Source organism: Salvelinus fontinalis, chromosome 19, assembly GCF_029448725.1.
Source record: "Salvelinus fontinalis isolate EN_2023a chromosome 19, ASM2944872v1, whole genome shotgun sequence".
Taxonomy (NCBI): domain Eukaryota; kingdom Metazoa; phylum Chordata; class Actinopteri; order Salmoniformes; family Salmonidae; genus Salvelinus; species Salvelinus fontinalis.
This window is the reverse complement of record NC_074683.1, coordinates 7,202,801-7,220,556: the sequence shown is the minus strand read 5'-3', so window position 1 is coordinate 7,220,556 and position 17,756 is coordinate 7,202,801. Positions and strand designations below refer to the sequence as shown.

At 43.6% G+C, this 17,756-nt stretch overlaps 1 protein-coding gene across 2 annotated transcripts in view; it reads left to right on the top strand.

Annotated features, from left to right (window-relative positions):
• The window catches only part of LOC129816271 (mitogen-activated protein kinase kinase kinase 20-like), a 46,785-nt gene that overhangs the window by 839 nt on the left and 28,190 nt on the right, over nucleotides 1–17,756 (top strand). For both annotated transcript variants that reach the window (XM_055870548.1, XM_055870549.1), the window contains exons 2-9: nucleotides 8,526–8,731; nucleotides 9,255–9,342; nucleotides 13,077–13,178; nucleotides 13,553–13,618; nucleotides 13,788–13,816; nucleotides 13,932–14,069; nucleotides 16,865–16,951; nucleotides 17,359–17,433. In XM_055870548.1, coding sequence (XP_055726523.1) covers nucleotides 8,573–8,731; nucleotides 9,255–9,342; nucleotides 13,077–13,178; nucleotides 13,553–13,618; nucleotides 13,788–13,816; nucleotides 13,932–14,069; nucleotides 16,865–16,951; nucleotides 17,359–17,433 — 744 coding nt within the window. In that variant the 5' untranslated portion in view covers nucleotides 8,526–8,572. The remainder of the gene's footprint in view (nucleotides 1–8,525; nucleotides 8,732–9,254; nucleotides 9,343–13,076; nucleotides 13,179–13,552; nucleotides 13,619–13,787; nucleotides 13,817–13,931; nucleotides 14,070–16,864; nucleotides 16,952–17,358; nucleotides 17,434–17,756) is intronic.

The window sequence follows — 17,756 nt, the reverse complement described above, 5'->3', positions numbered from 1 at the left end:
CCTTTTAGTATTTTTTAACTCTAGTCCATGGTAGGGTCATTTAATTTGTAATTGATTACATTTCTATATTTATCAGTGTTCTAGAATTAGTTGCTTATTAGGCTATATCGATGTGTGTCTGATACCACCCCTCATCTCTGATTCTCCGCTGGGTACACAATATCAAGCGCCTATAGGCTATTTAGTGTGGTCTCAATCAAATGATCCATAGCCTATAGGCTATACGAAATGCTTGGAGGAGCTCAGAGCCAAGTCATATTTCTAAGAAAATGTACTTGCTTCTGGAGTCTTATGCGCCGCAGAACACTTTCCCATTATGTATTTATTAGAGTTATTGACCTCACAATAAGCCAGATTCAATTAACTTGGTGCTGAAACTTGAAGTGGCAGCCGCTGCACAATCAATCTGAAATGGACAGCTCATGGTGCTGAAATTAGGCAAATTCGAGTAGGCATCATTTATTTAAACCATATTCGTTTTAATTTTACTTTACCAACAACAAGAGGGGTTTATGTTGCAGCATATTTCTTCCGATTTAAGATAAGAGATTAGCCTACCTGCTTGACAGACAGAATATGGCTATAGGCTGCTATCCATCGATTGTTCGACCAATTCCTCCACCCACAATGCACTCTTTAAATAGCCTATCTTCGTGTCAGTGAAGGGACTCGAATTGAGAGGAATGAGAAGGTATGCCATAGGCCTTCCTTATATTAAAGAAAATGGCAAAAAGCATAGGTGTAACGTCTGCATCCAACTCACACTCTCAAACACATAGATCCCCTGAACGCAGCTCACTTTCCAGCCCACTTTCCAGCTCACACTCTCAAACACATAGATCCCCTAAACGCAGCTCACTCTCCAGCCCACTTTCCAGCTCACACTCTCAAACACATAGATCCCCTGAACGCAGCTCACTCTCCAGATCCCAATCACCTGAATTCTGATCACCAGTTCACACACCTGTATGTCATTTACACACACTATTTAGTTCAGTTCATTGCACCCCATCATTGTGAGGTATTGTTTGTTTTTGTACACATTCTATTCGGAGCTCTGTTTATTTCCATTTTAGTCCTCCCGTGTATCGTAGTTTTTGGCCATCCTCACTTCCTTGCCTGTACTTTTGCCTATCAGATTTCCTGTTATCTTCCTCTTGCCTGATCTCCCGGACTACGTTATTATCCTTTTTCCCTGCCTGTACTGTTACCTTTTTGGATTCCCTGTGTATGACCTTCTGCCTGCCCCTGGACCCTGCCTCCTCCTATGGTCATTTACTAAATAAACACCTGCTGCACCCTGCGCTTGAAACCAGCAGTCTGTCTCTGATCATACTCATTACAATAGGCCTATCCCTTGTTAGCTTAATTTACTGCAGTAGGCTAAATCAGAGTCACACTCTTGGTAGTCTTAAACAAATATACTTTGAAACAAAAGTATACACCTTACACACATGTTTATGGGCTTAAAAAAACACATCAGTACCATGTCAGATATAAAGTTGAAATGTATTACATTTTTGAGTTTGCATCCCAATATTACACATTATATACACTACCGTTCAAAAGGTTGGGGTCACTTAGAAATGTCCTTGTTTTTTGGGGGGGGGTACTGTCACACCCTGATCTGTTTCACCTGTCCTTGTGATTGTCTCCACCCCCTGCAGGTGTCGCTTATTTTCCCCGGTGTAGTTATCCCTGTGTTTCCTGTCTCTCTATGGCAATTTGTCTTGTTTGTTAAGTCAACCAGCGGTTTTGTTTCTCAGCTCCTGCTTTCCCTGTCTCTCATTTCTCGCCCTCCTGGTTTTGACCCTTGCCTGTCCTGACTCTGAGCCCGCCTGCCTGACCACTGCCTGCCCCTGACCTTGAGCCTGCCTATCGTCTTGTACCGTTTGGAGTCTGACCTGGTTTATGAACTCTCGCCTGAACACGACCTGCCTTTTGCCTACCCATTTTGACATAATAAATATCGGAGCTCAACCAGTCTTCTGTGTCTGCATTTGGGTCTCGCCTTGTGCCCTTATAATTAAAGTAACATCAAATTGATCAGAAATACAGTGTAGACATTGTTAATGTTGTAAATTACTTTTGTAGCTGGAAACAGATTTTTAATGGAATATCTAAATAGGCATACACAGGCCCATTATCAGCAACCATCACTCCTGTGTTCCAATGGCACATTGTGTTAGCTAATCCGAGTTTATCATTTTAAAAGGCTAATTGATCATTAGAAAACCCTTTTGCAATTATGTTAGCACAGCTGAAAATGGTTGTTCTGATTAAAGAAGCAATAAAACTGGCCTTCTTTAGACTAGTTGAGTATCTGGAGCATCCGCATTTGTGGGTTCGATTACAGGCTCAAAATGGCCAGAAACAAAGAACTTTCTTCTGAAACTTGTCTGTCTATTCTTGTTCTGAGAAATGAAGATGAGAAATTGCCAAGAAATTGAAGATCCCGTACAACGCTGTGTACTACTCCCTTCACAGAACAGCGCAAACTGTCTATAACCAGAATAGAAAGAGGAGTGGGAGGCCCCGGTGCACAACTGAGCAAGAGGACAAGTTTGACTAGTTTGAGAAACAGACGCCTCACAAGTCCTCAACTGGCAGCTTCATTAAATGGTACCCGCAAAAGACCAGTCTCAACATCAACAGCAAAGAGGCGACTCCGAGATGAGACTGGTGTTTTGCGGGTACTATTTAATGAAGCTGCCAGTTGAGGACACGTGAGGTGTCTGTTTCTCTACATCAGTGTCACGGCCGATGCTGGAAGAAGACCAAGGTGCAGCGTTGTGAGCGTACATATTCATTTTTATTTGAATGTCGCCAACAAAACAATAAACAATACAAAACGACCGTGAAGCTTAACAGGGCTAAGAAGCCTCTAACAAAGTTAACTTCCCACACTGAAAGGATGGAAAAGGGCTACCTAAGTATGGTTCCCAATCAGAGACAACGATAGACAGCTGTCCCTGATTGAGAACCATACCCGGCCAAAACATAGAAATAAAGAAACATACAAAACAAAACATAGAATGCCCACCCCAAATCACAACCTGACCAAACCAAATAGAGACATAAAAAGGCTCTCTAAGGTCAGGGCGTGACAGTACCCCCCCAAAAGCAAAACCTGAACCTATAGGGGAGGGTCTGGGTGGGCATCCATCCGCGGTGGCGGCTCAGGTGCGGGACGCAGACCCCGCTCCACCTCTGGCTCACCCCACTTTGGTGGCACCTCTGGTGCGGGGACCCTCGTCGCTGACCCTGAACTGGGGACTCCCGTTGCAGGCCCCGGACTGGGGACCCTCGTAGTTGGCCTCGGACTGGCCACCCTCGCTGCGGGCCCCGGATTGGGCACCCTCGTTGCGGGCCCTGGACTGAGCACCCTCGTTGCGGGCCCCGGACTGGGCATCGTCGCTGGAGATTCCGGACTGGAGACCGTTGCTGGAGACTCCGGACTGGAGACCGTTGCTGGAGACTCCAGGCTGGGCAAGCTCGTTGCGGGCCCCAGACTGGGCACCCTCGTTGCGGGCCCCGGACTGGGGACCCTCGCAGCTGGCCCCGGACTGGGCACCCTCGTTGCGGGCCCCGGACTGGGCACCCTCGTTGCGGGCCCCGGACTGGGCACCCTCGTTGCGGGACCCGGACTGGGCACCGTCACTGGAGGCTCCGGACTGGAGACCGTCGCTGGAAGCTCCGGACTGGAGACCGTCGCTGGAGACTCCGGACTGGGCACCCTCGTTGCGGGCCCCGGACTCTGCACCCTCGTTGCGGACCCCGGACTGGGCACCCTCATTGCTGGCCCTGGACTGGAGACCGTCGCTGGAGGCTCCGGACTGGAGACTGTCGCTGGAGGCTCCAGACTGGAGACCGTCGCTGGAGACTCTGGACTGGGCACCCTCGTTGCGGGCCCCGGACTGGGCACCCTCGTTGTGGGCCCCGGACTGGGGACCCTTGTAGCTGGCCCCGGACTGGGCACCCTCGTTGCGGGCCCCGGACTGGGCACCCTCGTTGCGGGCCCCGGACTGGGCACCCTTGATGCGGGCCCCGGACTGGGGACCGTCGCTGGAGGCTCCGGACTGGGCACCCTTGTTGCGGGCCCTGGACTGGGGACCGTCGCTGGAGGCTCCGGACTGGAGACCATCGCTGGAGGCTCCGGACTGGAGAACGTCGCTGGAGACTCCGGACTGGAGACCGTCGCTGGAGACTCCGGACTGGAGACCATCGCTGGAGGCTCCGGACTGGAGAACGTCGCTGGAGACTCCGGGCTGGAGAACGTTGCTGGAGACTCCGGACTGGAGAACGTCGCTGGAGACTCCGGACTGGGCACCCTCGTTGCGGGCTCCGGACTGGAGACCGGCGCTGCGGGCCCCGGACTGAAATATAACAAAACCGTTTGATATAGAAACACCGGATTTTCAGCGTTGATTTTTTTATTATTTGTATCATGAAATTATTAAACATATTAATAACATTCCACCCATTCAGCCACTAGAGGGTGCTTTGGTCATTCGACTGCAGGAAAGGGTTAGATTTTGAAGAAAATAAAGTGGATCTGAATATAGAAAGTGAACCATAACAGCGCTTTGGTCCACGATGCTTTATGCTAGAAAGAAGTTGTGAAATACCTGGGTACCATACTCATATTCATAATGTTGCCTCAGATTTAATTATTTGCAAACAGGGACAGTTTCCTTGCAAAGAAAACACACTGATTTGACATTAGATAAATATGATAAGATGAACACAGCCTATTTCTCTGTCCATTCTCAGGCTGTAATGTATGTGGTAATAAAAAAGATTATACTAAGGTCTCCATGTAAAATTCTATAGAATTGTAGGAAATGTTTATAAAAGACACTTTTTTCATGGACACGTAAATACGATGATAGATTCAGCAATGTTTTTACTATAAAGGTGATCTTTCCGCCCCTACTCTTGTCCATGGTGGTCTGCGATCCAACAACCTTCTATCTCGCAGCCCTGTGCCCTATCAAAATGGTGTACTGCTTGCAGGACGAAGAACAATTTCCAAAACTGCATATCTAAGTCTCTGGTAAACGGTAGGCATGTTATCTGCTATTCACTTTATCTTTTCATTTTTATTTTGGGCATAGGGAGAGTCACTTTTTTCCCCAAGCTTTTAGGGAGTATTTAGTTCAAATATGCTGAAGGGAGGGTCATCCATTTTCCTTTCAGAGAGGTCCGATTTTCTCCAGGTAACCCTTATAAACTTAGCAAAAAAAGAAACGTCCTCTCACTGTCAACTGCGTTTATTTTCAGCAAACTTAACATGTGTAAATATTTGTATGAACATAACAAGATTCAACAACTGAGACATAAACTGAACAAGTTCCACAGACATGTGACTAACAGAAATGGAATAATGTGTCCATGAACAAAGGGGGGGTCAAAATCAAAAGTAACAGTCAGTATCTGGTGTGGCCACCAGCTGCATTAAGTACTACAGTGCATCTCCTCCTCATGGACTGCACCAGATTTTCCAGTTCTTGCTGTGAGATGTTACCCCACTCTTCCACCAAGGCACTTGCAAGTTCCCAGACATTTCTTGGGGGAATGGCCCTAGCCCTCACCCTCCGATCCAACAGGTCCCAGATGTGCTCAATGGGATTGAGATCCGGGCTCTTCGCTGGCCATGGCAGAACACTGACATTCCTATCTTGCAGGAAATCATGCACAGAACGAGCAGTATGGCTGGTGGCATTGTCATGCTGGAGGGTCATGTTAGGATGAGCCTGCAGGAAGGGTACCACATGAGGGAGGAGAATGTCTTCCCTGTAACGCACAGCGTTGAGTTTGCCTGCAATGACAACAAGCTCAGTCCGGTGATACTGTGACACACCGCCCCAGACCATGACTGACCCTGTCTCTATTTTGGTTTGGTCAGGGCGTGAGTTGGGGTGGGCATTCTATGTTTTGTGTTTCTATGATTTTCTATTTCTATGTTTTGTCCGGGTATGGTTCTCAATCAGGGACAGCTGTCTGTCGTTGTATCTGATTGGGAACTAAACTTAGGTAGCCTTTTTTCCCACCTGTCTTTGTGGGAAGTTAACTTTGTTTGATGGCACATTGCCTTAAGCTTCACAGTTTGTTTTGCTATTGTTTATTGTTTTGTTGGCGACATCTACTATTAAAAGAAAATGTACGCTTACCACGCTGCACCTTGGTCCTCTTTTGTCGACAGCCATGACACCCATGGTCAAATTTACTCAAACTGGTCTTGGGTACTGTATAAAAACCTACAGCTACTACCAGAGCGACTCCCCTCACAGGTATGCTTTAGCTTTCAGAATTAGAAGTGTGTGGGGACAGGATGAGTATTGTAAAGACACTGCGTAAACATTGCTATGGCAGGTTGGAATGAATCCCAGCCTTGCACTACGCACTGGGCACAGACTTCATTTCAACAACTAGTTTTGATTTACATTTGGTTGAGTCGTCAACTAACGTGAATTCAACATGAAATCAATAAAACATGTTGCCATGTCATTGAAAAAAGTTACAATTCCCTGACGTTGATGACTTTTTGCAAATCCAATAAATGTTCCACGTTGTTTCAACATCATCACATGACATTTTCTTCTTGAAACAACGTTTCAACCAGTTTTTGCTCAGTGGGTAGCTTATACATATTTTGGGTGTGGTGCGTGAGGCAGCATAAACACCAATGAGCAATGGTCCCTTCCCATACACTAGCTCACCCATTGTTTTCCTTGATATGGTGATCTCTCCAAACAGAGCAAAGTAGTTGTAACAAGTTCTGTCCTCTTGGATGCACCAGTATCTATACTAGTATGAGCTAGTAATATTAGTAATTATAGCGGTTTATGCCACAAATTGCATATTACATTTTTCTTGAATCATTGAATCAAATGCATTATCTTAGGTTTGAGGAGAGTAAAGAGGACAATCTTGACCATTCAACATTTTGTCCACAATACAATGTAGTTGATACACGGTAGCCTATTCAGTGTAGTATCACTGTCCTGAACATCAGCTGATCAAGTTTTGTTTCATCCTTAGTGCTGTTTTTCCCTGGCTGAATTATTGACTCTACATCCCTGGAGTCATTTTGATTTTGTACGTAATCAAAATGGTAGAGTTTAAACACTGCAGCTTCTCTGGAGCTGAAGTTAGGAATTCCTGATGGGACACTTACAGTGTTTGTTGATGTAGCTGAGTTAAACCTATATCAATATTTACAGTAATGACATCCATCACAGGGACGATATAGATGGGTAAAGCAGATGAGGTAATTCAATACATTTGATTATTTCAAATACATTTTTACTATCTGCAGAGTATATTTCCACATGGGTATTGGTCCATTATTTCAATGTCTGCAGTGGAGTGTTTACTTTCCAGTGAGGGCAGGCAGAAACGAGCCCTAAAGTAGAGTGTGTGCTCCAATAACATCCAGCAACCCTGGCGTCTTGAGTGGCAACAGACAATGTCAGAGCTGCTCATGTACTGGGAAGATTGGTGTGAGGCTAAGTATAGCATGAATAGCCATACATTAACAGAGAGCACTGACTCCCCTCTGTGACAATGGAGGCATTTTCTGCTGGGTTGGATAGCAATCCTGATTCAGGTCCAAGTAAGAGCCTCTTAAAAGCCATAATTGCTGAGCAGTAAATGGGTAACTTATGAACAATAGCCGAGCTACAATTTCCTGTAATGTAGGGATTATTTCTTTACAGGATGCATTTAGGTTATGTGAAAACAAAAGGTGCTCATTGTCTGTGGGCACAAGTTTGATGCTTTGGTCAGGTGTTCCCTCTCCCTAAACATTGCAATTGATATACATTAGGAAAACATAGTCACTGTTCTTTGAAAATAGAATTAGAGGTGTAGCACCTTCTTTGAGTTTGTTTTTTCAAACAAGTGTGTAGTGATAGTGTGTCGTTCCAAGTTTGCAGTGATTCATGGGAAACTAGAGGGTGCGATCCCTTTATGAGCTCTGCTGTGTCTAACTCACTAGCCTTACATGTACAGACCACTCTAGACTGTTCTGGAATAGTCTGTGGCTTTGGCCGCGTGTATTTTGTGCAAAGTGATCACAGCAGAGGGAGAATGCATGCCAGGGATGCCATAGTCCTTATTCAAGCTGACAGAGGATCCTGGGCCACTCATTCAGTGCTTACTGGTAGTGGTGACGGTGTGACGTCGGTCTGGGGCACGCAGGCACGTTGAATGTCCCGTAAATCACTGAGATTAGAGATATCACGGTGCCACTCCGGGCAGGCATAGCCAATGGTACAGAGGCCTCCCTGGGGTACTGTTAGCAGCACATCCAGTCACACACTCTCTAATGGTGTGCTCTAGTGTACAGCTGTTCTTTTAGTGTACCACCGGTGCAAGACTTTTACTTGAGGAATCAGGGGTCTTTTTTGGGGAACAAACCTGAGACAGATTTGAGCATTGGTTCTCGAAGAAAAAGCGTTTTAGTGAACTGTGCTTCATCTTCTTCCTCCTCCACTGTCTCCTTCCCTGTGGTCCTCCAGACAGGCAGACAGACAGACGTCGAGTTGGGTCTGAGTGTCATTATGAGATGTCGTCTCTTAGTGCCTCCTTCGTGAAAATCAAGTTTGATGACATCCACTTCTACGAGAACTGCGGCGGCGGCAGCTTCGGGAGCGTGTACCGAGCCAGGTGGATCTCTCAGGACAAAGAAGTGGCGGTGAAAAAGCTACTCAAGATCGAAAATGAGGTAGGAGTCGTAATTGCAGAGGCTTTTCATATACTTTTTAATTGTCGGTGTAGCAATCATTTTAATTGCTCCCATTTAGTGGGTTGTGGTGACTTTTGGGACCCATCAGTCATAGTCATTATGCTCCTCCTCGCTTTGTGCACAGAATTGGCACATACTGTATGCTTTAAAGAAAGATTATTGCCAAATGAGAGATCATATTAAGACCAATTAAAGCAAGTGTTTCTTAGTCTGGAGATTTCGTGTAAGTGATGGCCTCATTGTCTTAAGACAAAAAACACATCTGATATACCTATTCATGCATATTCTATTTGATCTCCAGGCCTATGGCGGGGTGTGCATAACTTCAAGTCTTTACTTCAAGAAATAGTTCACTGATATCCATTGATCTTCAGCAGCTTAACATAATGCATAGTCAAGCCAATTCATTTTGGATGGAAATGCAACACAGTCCCGTTTTGCAACAACATTTGCCACGCTGTTATTCCGTCTGCATCTTTTGTTTCCCGTGTTTTCTGTTCAGGCTGAAATCCTCAGTGTACTCAGCCATCGCAACATCATTCAGTTCTATGGGGCGATCCTTGAAGCACCCAACTATGGAATCGTCACTGGTAAGTCCATGCAACCCTTATCGTGTTAGTTTGTTAGTTTGTCATCCAATAGTAACCACAGCTATTATCTCCACAGCAGCTTCAGACCACGTTTACATCCGTCGTGTTAATGGAAAACCAGGAATCCCCATCTGTTCATGCTTGTTTCACAGCTATTTTGTTTGCTTAGAACTGAATGGTGCTGTGGTCTATATTAACAGTATTGGTAGATGACTTTAGGGTTCAGTAAGATAACATGTTGCTGGCTTTTTGTTCCTGTTGAATGTTTCTGAAGTTCATGCCATGTGACAGTCCTCTCCCTGCTCAGATTCTGAAGTTCTTATCACATGGCAGTCATTGGCAGACTGAACGCTCCCATGATTAGGATGTTAGCTATGAACTTCTCTCAGCCAGTGAGTGGTGAATAACACTGCTGTTGATAGGAATAGGACAGTGCTCACTGCTCACTGCTTACTGTTCACTGCTCACTGCTCACTGCTCACTGCTCACTCTAGATATTTATTTACTATTGACTTTAGTTTTCTACCTTCTTTTACTACTAGGAGTTTACTTACTCTATTTCCTCCCTAATCTCTTCCTTAGGGGGTTTTAAGTATGCTCTACACTCTCATTTTATGGTGCATTCTGGTATGCTTCAGACTTGATTCTATCTTTGTTCCCTATAACTCCTTGTTTGGGCAAGCTTAAGTCTTTGTCCTTTTGCTTGTGATCTCCTCTCACGGTCTAGCTTAACAGTGACCTAAGCAATCAGGTCATTTTGGAAGTGTTCGACCACAGCTTTTAGGATGATTTAGACAAATGACATTTAACTATGACATGTATTCCTTCCCATTCTACCCACCCACACTCCCACGCTTACTCTGCCGGCTCCTGCTCTACTTTCATAGATCATGGAAGGCGGTTGTATGGAAACTTCCTGTCCTAGTTGGGAAAAACCTAAATCCCATTGCATAAATGTTGTGTGCTACTTCATGGATTGAGGAATTGGAAAATACCCTCATATCTTTGTAATCAGGAGACGTTGCTAGATGGAAAAAGATGCTCCTTTGATGTTTCTGCTTGCTTCCCTCTGTTTATGTCTTAAAATACAGTCATATATTAGCCCGGTACTGTTATAGTCGGTTACAAGGCAGTAATGTTGAAATCTTTCACAGAGTTCTCAGACTTGACATTTCCCTCCTCCGGCCAGTGTTATGTGAGTGCGAGAGAAGGGGTTGGCTGGTTGTCAAGGAGCTGCTGTCTATATTTATCAAAGCAGAATCTAATTAGCAAGAGATAAAGGAAACAATGTTAATGACCATTCTGACCATGCCATTTCCACATTCATCAGCTCTGTTATAAATGTCCCCTGGCTGCTCATATATCAGGGACGGTTGTCTCAGCTATCTAACAAACATTATAAACTGGGTGGTTTGAACCCTGAATTCTGATTGGCTGAAGGCCATGGTATATCAGACTGTATACCACGGGTATGACAAAACATTTGTTTTTCCTGCTCTAATTATGTTGGTCACCAGTTTGTAATACCAATAAGGCACCTCGAGGGTTTGTGGTATATGGCCGCTTTGCGTCGTGCCTAACAACAGCCCTTAGCCTTGGTATATTGGCCATATACCACACCCCTTGGGCCTTATTGCTTAAATATCTTTCAGGTGAAGACATTTGTCTCTGCTGACCCACGTGGCAAAGAGTTTGTCAATAACTACCTACATTTACTAGAGAAAAGCTCACTTTTTAATGTCATAGCAGGTTATATCATTCCTTTCAGTTAACTCATGCTTCATACTCACTTTGAGAGGCTAAACTGTGACTGATAGTAAAACGTTGTATGATGAAAGCAGTTCAGGAAGATGCTTTATCTATGGAATTTGCCAGTCTTGTAAAAAAGTACAAAGTACAGAGCCAAATCATTAAAAAGTGAGCCTATCTAAGAGATATTATATTGAGATAGCTCAGTATTTGTTTTCCAGTAGGCGGACCTAATCATGCAATACCATAACAATTAACCATTTTCACAGAACTGTTTTTTGTAGTTACAGCCTTCATCGGACACAACCATTTAAAAAAAAATATCTGTAGGAAGTCCTGGTGCTCGCTTCTAAAACGCACACTGTAAATGACTAGTTCAATAACCTACATCCTTCCTGGATTAATAATAGGGCATAATATGGTCAGGTCAATTAATATTATTAATGACAAGTATAGGCCTGGTTCCTTCCCTCAAGGTTGATTCTTGTTTGCACTATTTTATGAGGTGACGTAGACGTTTTGGTCGGCGACCATCCGACTCCCTCTAGTCTAGCTGATATCAGATAACATCAGTTTTAGCCATCTGTCTTTGTCAGGCCACTTTATAGTTTGTGGAGCGAATGGAACGCTGTGTGTCTGTCTCTCTGTCTCCCCGGTACTGAAGTGTCTCAGTGATTTAACAATGTTTATTGGCAGGCTTTTTTTGAAGGAGGTGTTGCATTGAGTAGCAAAGCATTCAAGTCCACATAATGCTTCTATTGTTAGTGTGTTTCCCTTCACTACTGGTCTGGGGAAACTATTTCATTTGAGTAATATGATTTCCCATGATCCTTCTTGAACATTATATCAACATTGTTTTACAGGGATGGTATTAACAGTGCCATGTACCTGTCTGTAATAATTTACGATATATGGGGACTTTGTGTGGCCATACACCTTGACTTCATTTGGATATGGAGAGTTACAGCTGGAATCACAATGACAGGAGAACTGTGCACAAGAGCGTAGGCCGCAGGTGTTTGAACAGTGAGTTTGAGTGAGGTTGATAGAGTAGTTCCCCTTTCCAGCAGTCGAATGTCCAAAGTGTGACCGGAATTTTAGTTATATTTTTCAGAGTTTCATAATTAATCAACATTATTATTTATTTTTTTTAAAGCTGAATGGTTTTGTTATATTTTAGTCTTCTGTGATGTATGTAAAGTGTAATATCGGGATGCAATCTCAAAATGTAATACGTTTTAAGTCTATATCTGACATGGTACAGGTGTCTTCTTGTTTTTAAGCCCATAACCATGTGTATGAGGTGTATACTTTTGTTTTAAAATAGATTTGTTTAAGACTACCAAGAAACACTCTGTGTGACCCTGACTTAGCCCACCACAGTTAAATGTTAAAGAGTATGTGGTGAAGGAACAGAGTAACAGGGACACTCAGGGTGCTAAGCTGGGTTAGTAGTGTTTCCTCAATGCATTGTGATTAATGAGCTCATCTCTTCTGACAGGTCAATGACAGAACAGAGGACAGGACTGTAAACGGGACTTCAACTGCTCTCTCTTAATAACTACTGTATAAACCAAACGGTCTATTCACAAATAGAGGACATATAGTCTTACATATTTTATTAACTCATGATTTCTGAACGAGATACGGTTTAAATTATACAGATATATTTGATATTGCACACTCTTAGAAAAAAAGGTGCTATCTAGAACCTTGAAGGATTCTTTGGCTGTCCCCATAGGATAACCCTTTGAAGAACCCTTTTTGGTTGGAGGTAGAACCCTTTTGGTTTCAGGTAGAACTCTTTTGGGTTCCACTCTTTCTACAGAGGGTTCTACATGTAAACCAAAATGGTTCTACCTGGAACCAAACAGGGTTCTCCTATGGGGACAGCCGAAGAACCCTTTTGGAACCCTTTTCTCTAAGGGTGCAGTGCAATGTAAGTGTAGATTTGGGAGTCTTAGTACTGTATGTGTTTCCCACAGAATATGCCGGTGGAGGGTCCCTGTATGACTATCTGTCCAGTGCGGAGAGTGAGGAGATGGACCTGGGACAGGTCATGACTTGGGCCATGGAGATTGCCAAAGGTACAGTCACGATTCATTGTAGGATCTACTTTAAACCAGGCAATGCTACTTAACTAAACCACCCACTGAGATTCCACATTTGTTTTAGCTCATTACCAACTTAGCAATAGAATATATTTCAGATTTGTCCGCTTATGGTCTATTCCAACTCATTGTTATTCTAGGCATATTTGTTATAGAATTCAGTCTCATTGAGAACAAGTGAAGTCAAAACATGTAGGCCTAAATGTGATTAATCTATGTCCTTAGTTTGCATAAGAAATGAGAATTGAAAGGGAGGCATGGAGGAGAGCACAGACGAACACAGCCTTGTTTACCTCTGCTGGTTGCACATTGATCTCAGTCAGATGAAATGTGCTTTATTTCTCCATTAGGCATGCACTATTTACACTCAGAGGCCCCGGTCAAGGTTATCCACAGGGATCTGAAGTCCAGGAATGGTAAGGTTTCAGATCCATCTGCATGATCTCTGTGTCTGTTTCAGTCTGTACAAAAGATATCTGGTCAAACTGATTATGTCTATAGCCAGAGGCAAATATTACATAAGCTGAATTAGAAGAACTAAAAATACACATTCTCCTGACCTGAAAAATATGTTTTCTATTGCAGTGGTTGTGACGGCAGACAAAGTTCTTAAGGTACATTTGTTTGCACATGCAAGGGATCTGACGTTTGCATACTGGCTTCACCCAAAACGGTTTGATCCCCAACCCTTGCTAAATCCCAGGACCACCTGTTTCCCCCCCTGTTTAGATCTGTGATTTTGGGGCATCCCGGTTCCACTCCCACACCACACACATGTCCCTGGTAGGCACGTTCCCCTGGATGGCCCCGGAAGTCATCCAGAGCCTGCCCGTGTCTGAGACCTGTGACACCTACTCCTACGGTGTGGTAAGTGACCAACACATAGGACACACACTGACCACAGATCAGCTGTTGGATAGTCAGTACAATACTTGTGTAACCTTTATTTAACTAGGCAAGTCAGTTAAGAACAAATTCTTATTTACGATGACAGCCTACCCCAGCCAAACCCGGATGATGCTGGGCCAATTGTGCGCCGCTCAATGGGACTCCCAATCATGGCCAGATGTGATACACCCTGGATTCGAACCAGGGACTGTAGTGTCGCACCGAGATGCAGTGCCTTAGATGGCTACACCACTCGGGAGTCCATAGTTACTTAGACTGGGCTATTTTTATTCTCAAACTGATTCTGCAAGACAATCTGCATGTGATGTCCATATGTATCGACTTATAGGTGGAATTTTATTTACAATAGTATACTGTAATTTAACTACAGAAACCATCAGAGGAGATTTAGGGACTGAACCAGCTTGGGAAAGAAATAGCTGTAATGTCACTGTTGCAACTTCATGGTCGAGAGTGTAAACTGTCAATCAAACAATACCTAGCACTTGAAAGAACAGACTTTTCAGAGATGACATTTTCATGCCTGCATTACATCCACTTGAAAAGTAGACGTGAGTGGCATTATTGACCTTTGTAGATGTACTAACAGCGATTCCATATGTTTTCTGCCTCATTCTTATCATCATCAGAAAATGTAATCTGTCACCCCTGAGTAGAGCGAGAGTGTGAAGCCTTGGCATATGTTAGTGTGTGTGTGTGTGGGTGTTTGTGTGTGTGTTACTACGCATGGCTGTGCGCGTGTGTGTGTACAGAAAGTATTCATATCCCCTAACTTATCATTGTTTTCTCACCCATCTACACAAATACCCCATAATGACAAAGTGAAGGCATGTTTTTAGAAATGTTGGCATGTGAAATACAGAAATATCTTATTTACATCTCTGAGTCAATACTTTGTAGAAGCACATTTGGCGGTGATTACAGCTGTGAGTCTTTTGGGGTAAGTATCTAAGAGATTTGCACACCTGGATGGCACAATATTTGCCCATTATTCTTTTAAAAATTCTTCAGGTTCTGTCAAGTTGATTGTGGATCATTGCTAGACAGCCATTTTGAAGTCTTGCCATAGATTTTCAAGACGTTTTCAGTCAAAACTGTAACTAGGCCGCTCAAGACCAATCAATGTCATCTTGGTAAGCAACTCCAGTTTAGATTTTGCTGAAAGGTGAATTCGTGTCCCAGTGTCTGGTAGAAAGCAGACTGAACCAGATTTTCCTCTAGGATTTTGCCTGTTCTTTTAGCTGTATTCCGTTTCTTTTTATCACAAAAAAACGCAGTAGTCCTTGCCGATGACAAGCATACCCATAACATGACGCGGTTACCACTATGCTTGAAAATATGGGGAGTGGTACTCAGTGATATAGTGTAGACATTGTTAATGTTGTAAATGACTATTGTTGGATTGGATTTACCCCAAACATAACACTTAGTGTTCAAGACAAAAAGTTAATTTCTTTGCCACATTTTAAGTGGATTGTTGCAAACAGGATGCATGTTTTGAAATATTTTTATTCTGTACAGGCTTCCTTCTTTTCACTCTGTCATTTAGGTCAGTATTGTGGAGTAACTACAATGTTGTTGATCCATCCTCAGTTTTCTCATATCACAACCATTGGATGCTGTAACTGTCTTAATATCACCATTGGCCTCATGGTGCAATCCCTGAACAGTGTCCTTCCTCTCCGGCAACTGAGTTAGGAAGGACGCCTGTAACTTTGTAGTGACTGGGTGTACTGATACACCATCCAAAGCCTAATGAATAATTTCACCATGCTCAAAGGGATATTCAGCGTCTGATATCGGTGCCCTTCTTTGTGAGGCCCTGGAAAACCTCCCTGGTCTTAGTGGTGGAATCTGTGCTTGAAATTCACTACTCGATTAAGTGACCTTACAGATAGTTGTATGTGTGGGGTACAGAGATGACGTAGTCATTCAAAAATCATGTTAAACACTTTTATTAAACATGGAATGAGTCCATGAACTTATAAGATTTGTTAAGCACATTTTTACCCCTGAACTTATTTAGGCTTGCCACAACAAAGGGGTTGAATACTTAGTGGCTCAAGATATTTCAGCTTTAAATTTTTTATACATTTCTAAAATTCCAAACAAAATTCCATCTGATATTATGGGGTGTTGTGTGTAGATCAATGACACAAAATCTCAATTTAATACATTCTAAATTCAGGCTGTAACACAGCAAAATGTGGAAAAAGTCAGAATGCTTTGTGAAGGCACCGTATCTGCCAGCCTGTGTGTATGACTGCTTGGCCACATTCCTGCGTGGTGACGGAGAAGGTGTGAAGTGTGGAGTGACAGAGCATATGAGGCGCGTTCTGTGTCACCCAGCCAGCCAAGGGCTTGACTCCTGAGTGTCATAAACAGTCAGTGTACAAACAGAGCAGGACCTGGGTTCAGGCCAGGAAAGCGTCTGGGTCAACACACTGCTCTATCACAATCACCTGGCTTTCACTTACACAAGGATTTACTTACATAGTGAACAATGATATTTACTCGTCTTATAAATGATGTGATGGTATAATAAAATGAGTGATGGGTATAATTAGCATTTTCAAACAAGCCCTCCATTTTATATCATGCAAGGTTTCCGTTCTCCTAATATGGTATCGAAAATGTAAAGTCTTAGTCTGTATTGTGTCTCAGTTCAGTGGAAGACCCTGAGCAGACCATGCAGTCTGTGGGCTAGATGCATTATGCTCATTGACTGACCACGACGTCTCTCCCTGTGTCAGGTTCTGTGGGAGATGCTCACCCGGGAGATTCCCTTTAAAGGCCTGGAGGGCTTACAAGTGGCCTGGCTGGTGGTGGAGAAGAGTGAGGTACTGTACAGCTACGCTTGTTTTGTCCCTTTTACTCGTTATGCAGTCTTCTAGGAACAGCTGCAGCTTCTTTTATGTATGCTAATAGATTTTGTGAAGAGACACATACCTGACAGTCTTTCGTAATGAGCCAGTGCATCTGTACAGGAATCATTTCAGTCATCACACACCAGCATAGCTAGTAGGGAGATCGTCATATGGGCCGAAGCCAATTGATCCCACTCGTACAATGTCTGCATTCACAGTCTCCAGTCACATGAGTCATCAGTGTATTTGACCGGCCTCCTGACATGAATGCTCTACCAATATCCCGACCTCAGAACTGAAAGCTGAAATTACTGCAATCATTTCAGGGAAACGGGAACAGTGAGTGTGTGTGTGACTGTGATCCTGTCTGTCTGTTCCAGAGATTAACCATTCCCAGTAGCTGCCCAACTAGTTTCGCTGAGCTGATGAGGAAGTGTTGGGTGACTGAGCCAAAGGTACGACATCCTCACACACACCAACATCCTCACACACACAGATCCTTTTAAATGACACACACTACCGTTCAAAGGTTTGGGGTCACTTAGAAATGTCCTTGTTTTTTAAAGAATAGCAAATTTTTTGTCCATTAAAATAACACCAAATTGATCAGAAATACAGTGTAGACATTGTTAATTTGTAAATGACTATTGTATCTGGAAACGGCAGATTTTTTATGGAATATCTACATAGGCATACAGAGGCCCATTATCAGCAACCATCACTCCTGTGTTCCAATGGCACGTTGTGTTAGCTAATCCAAGTTTATCATTTTAAAAGG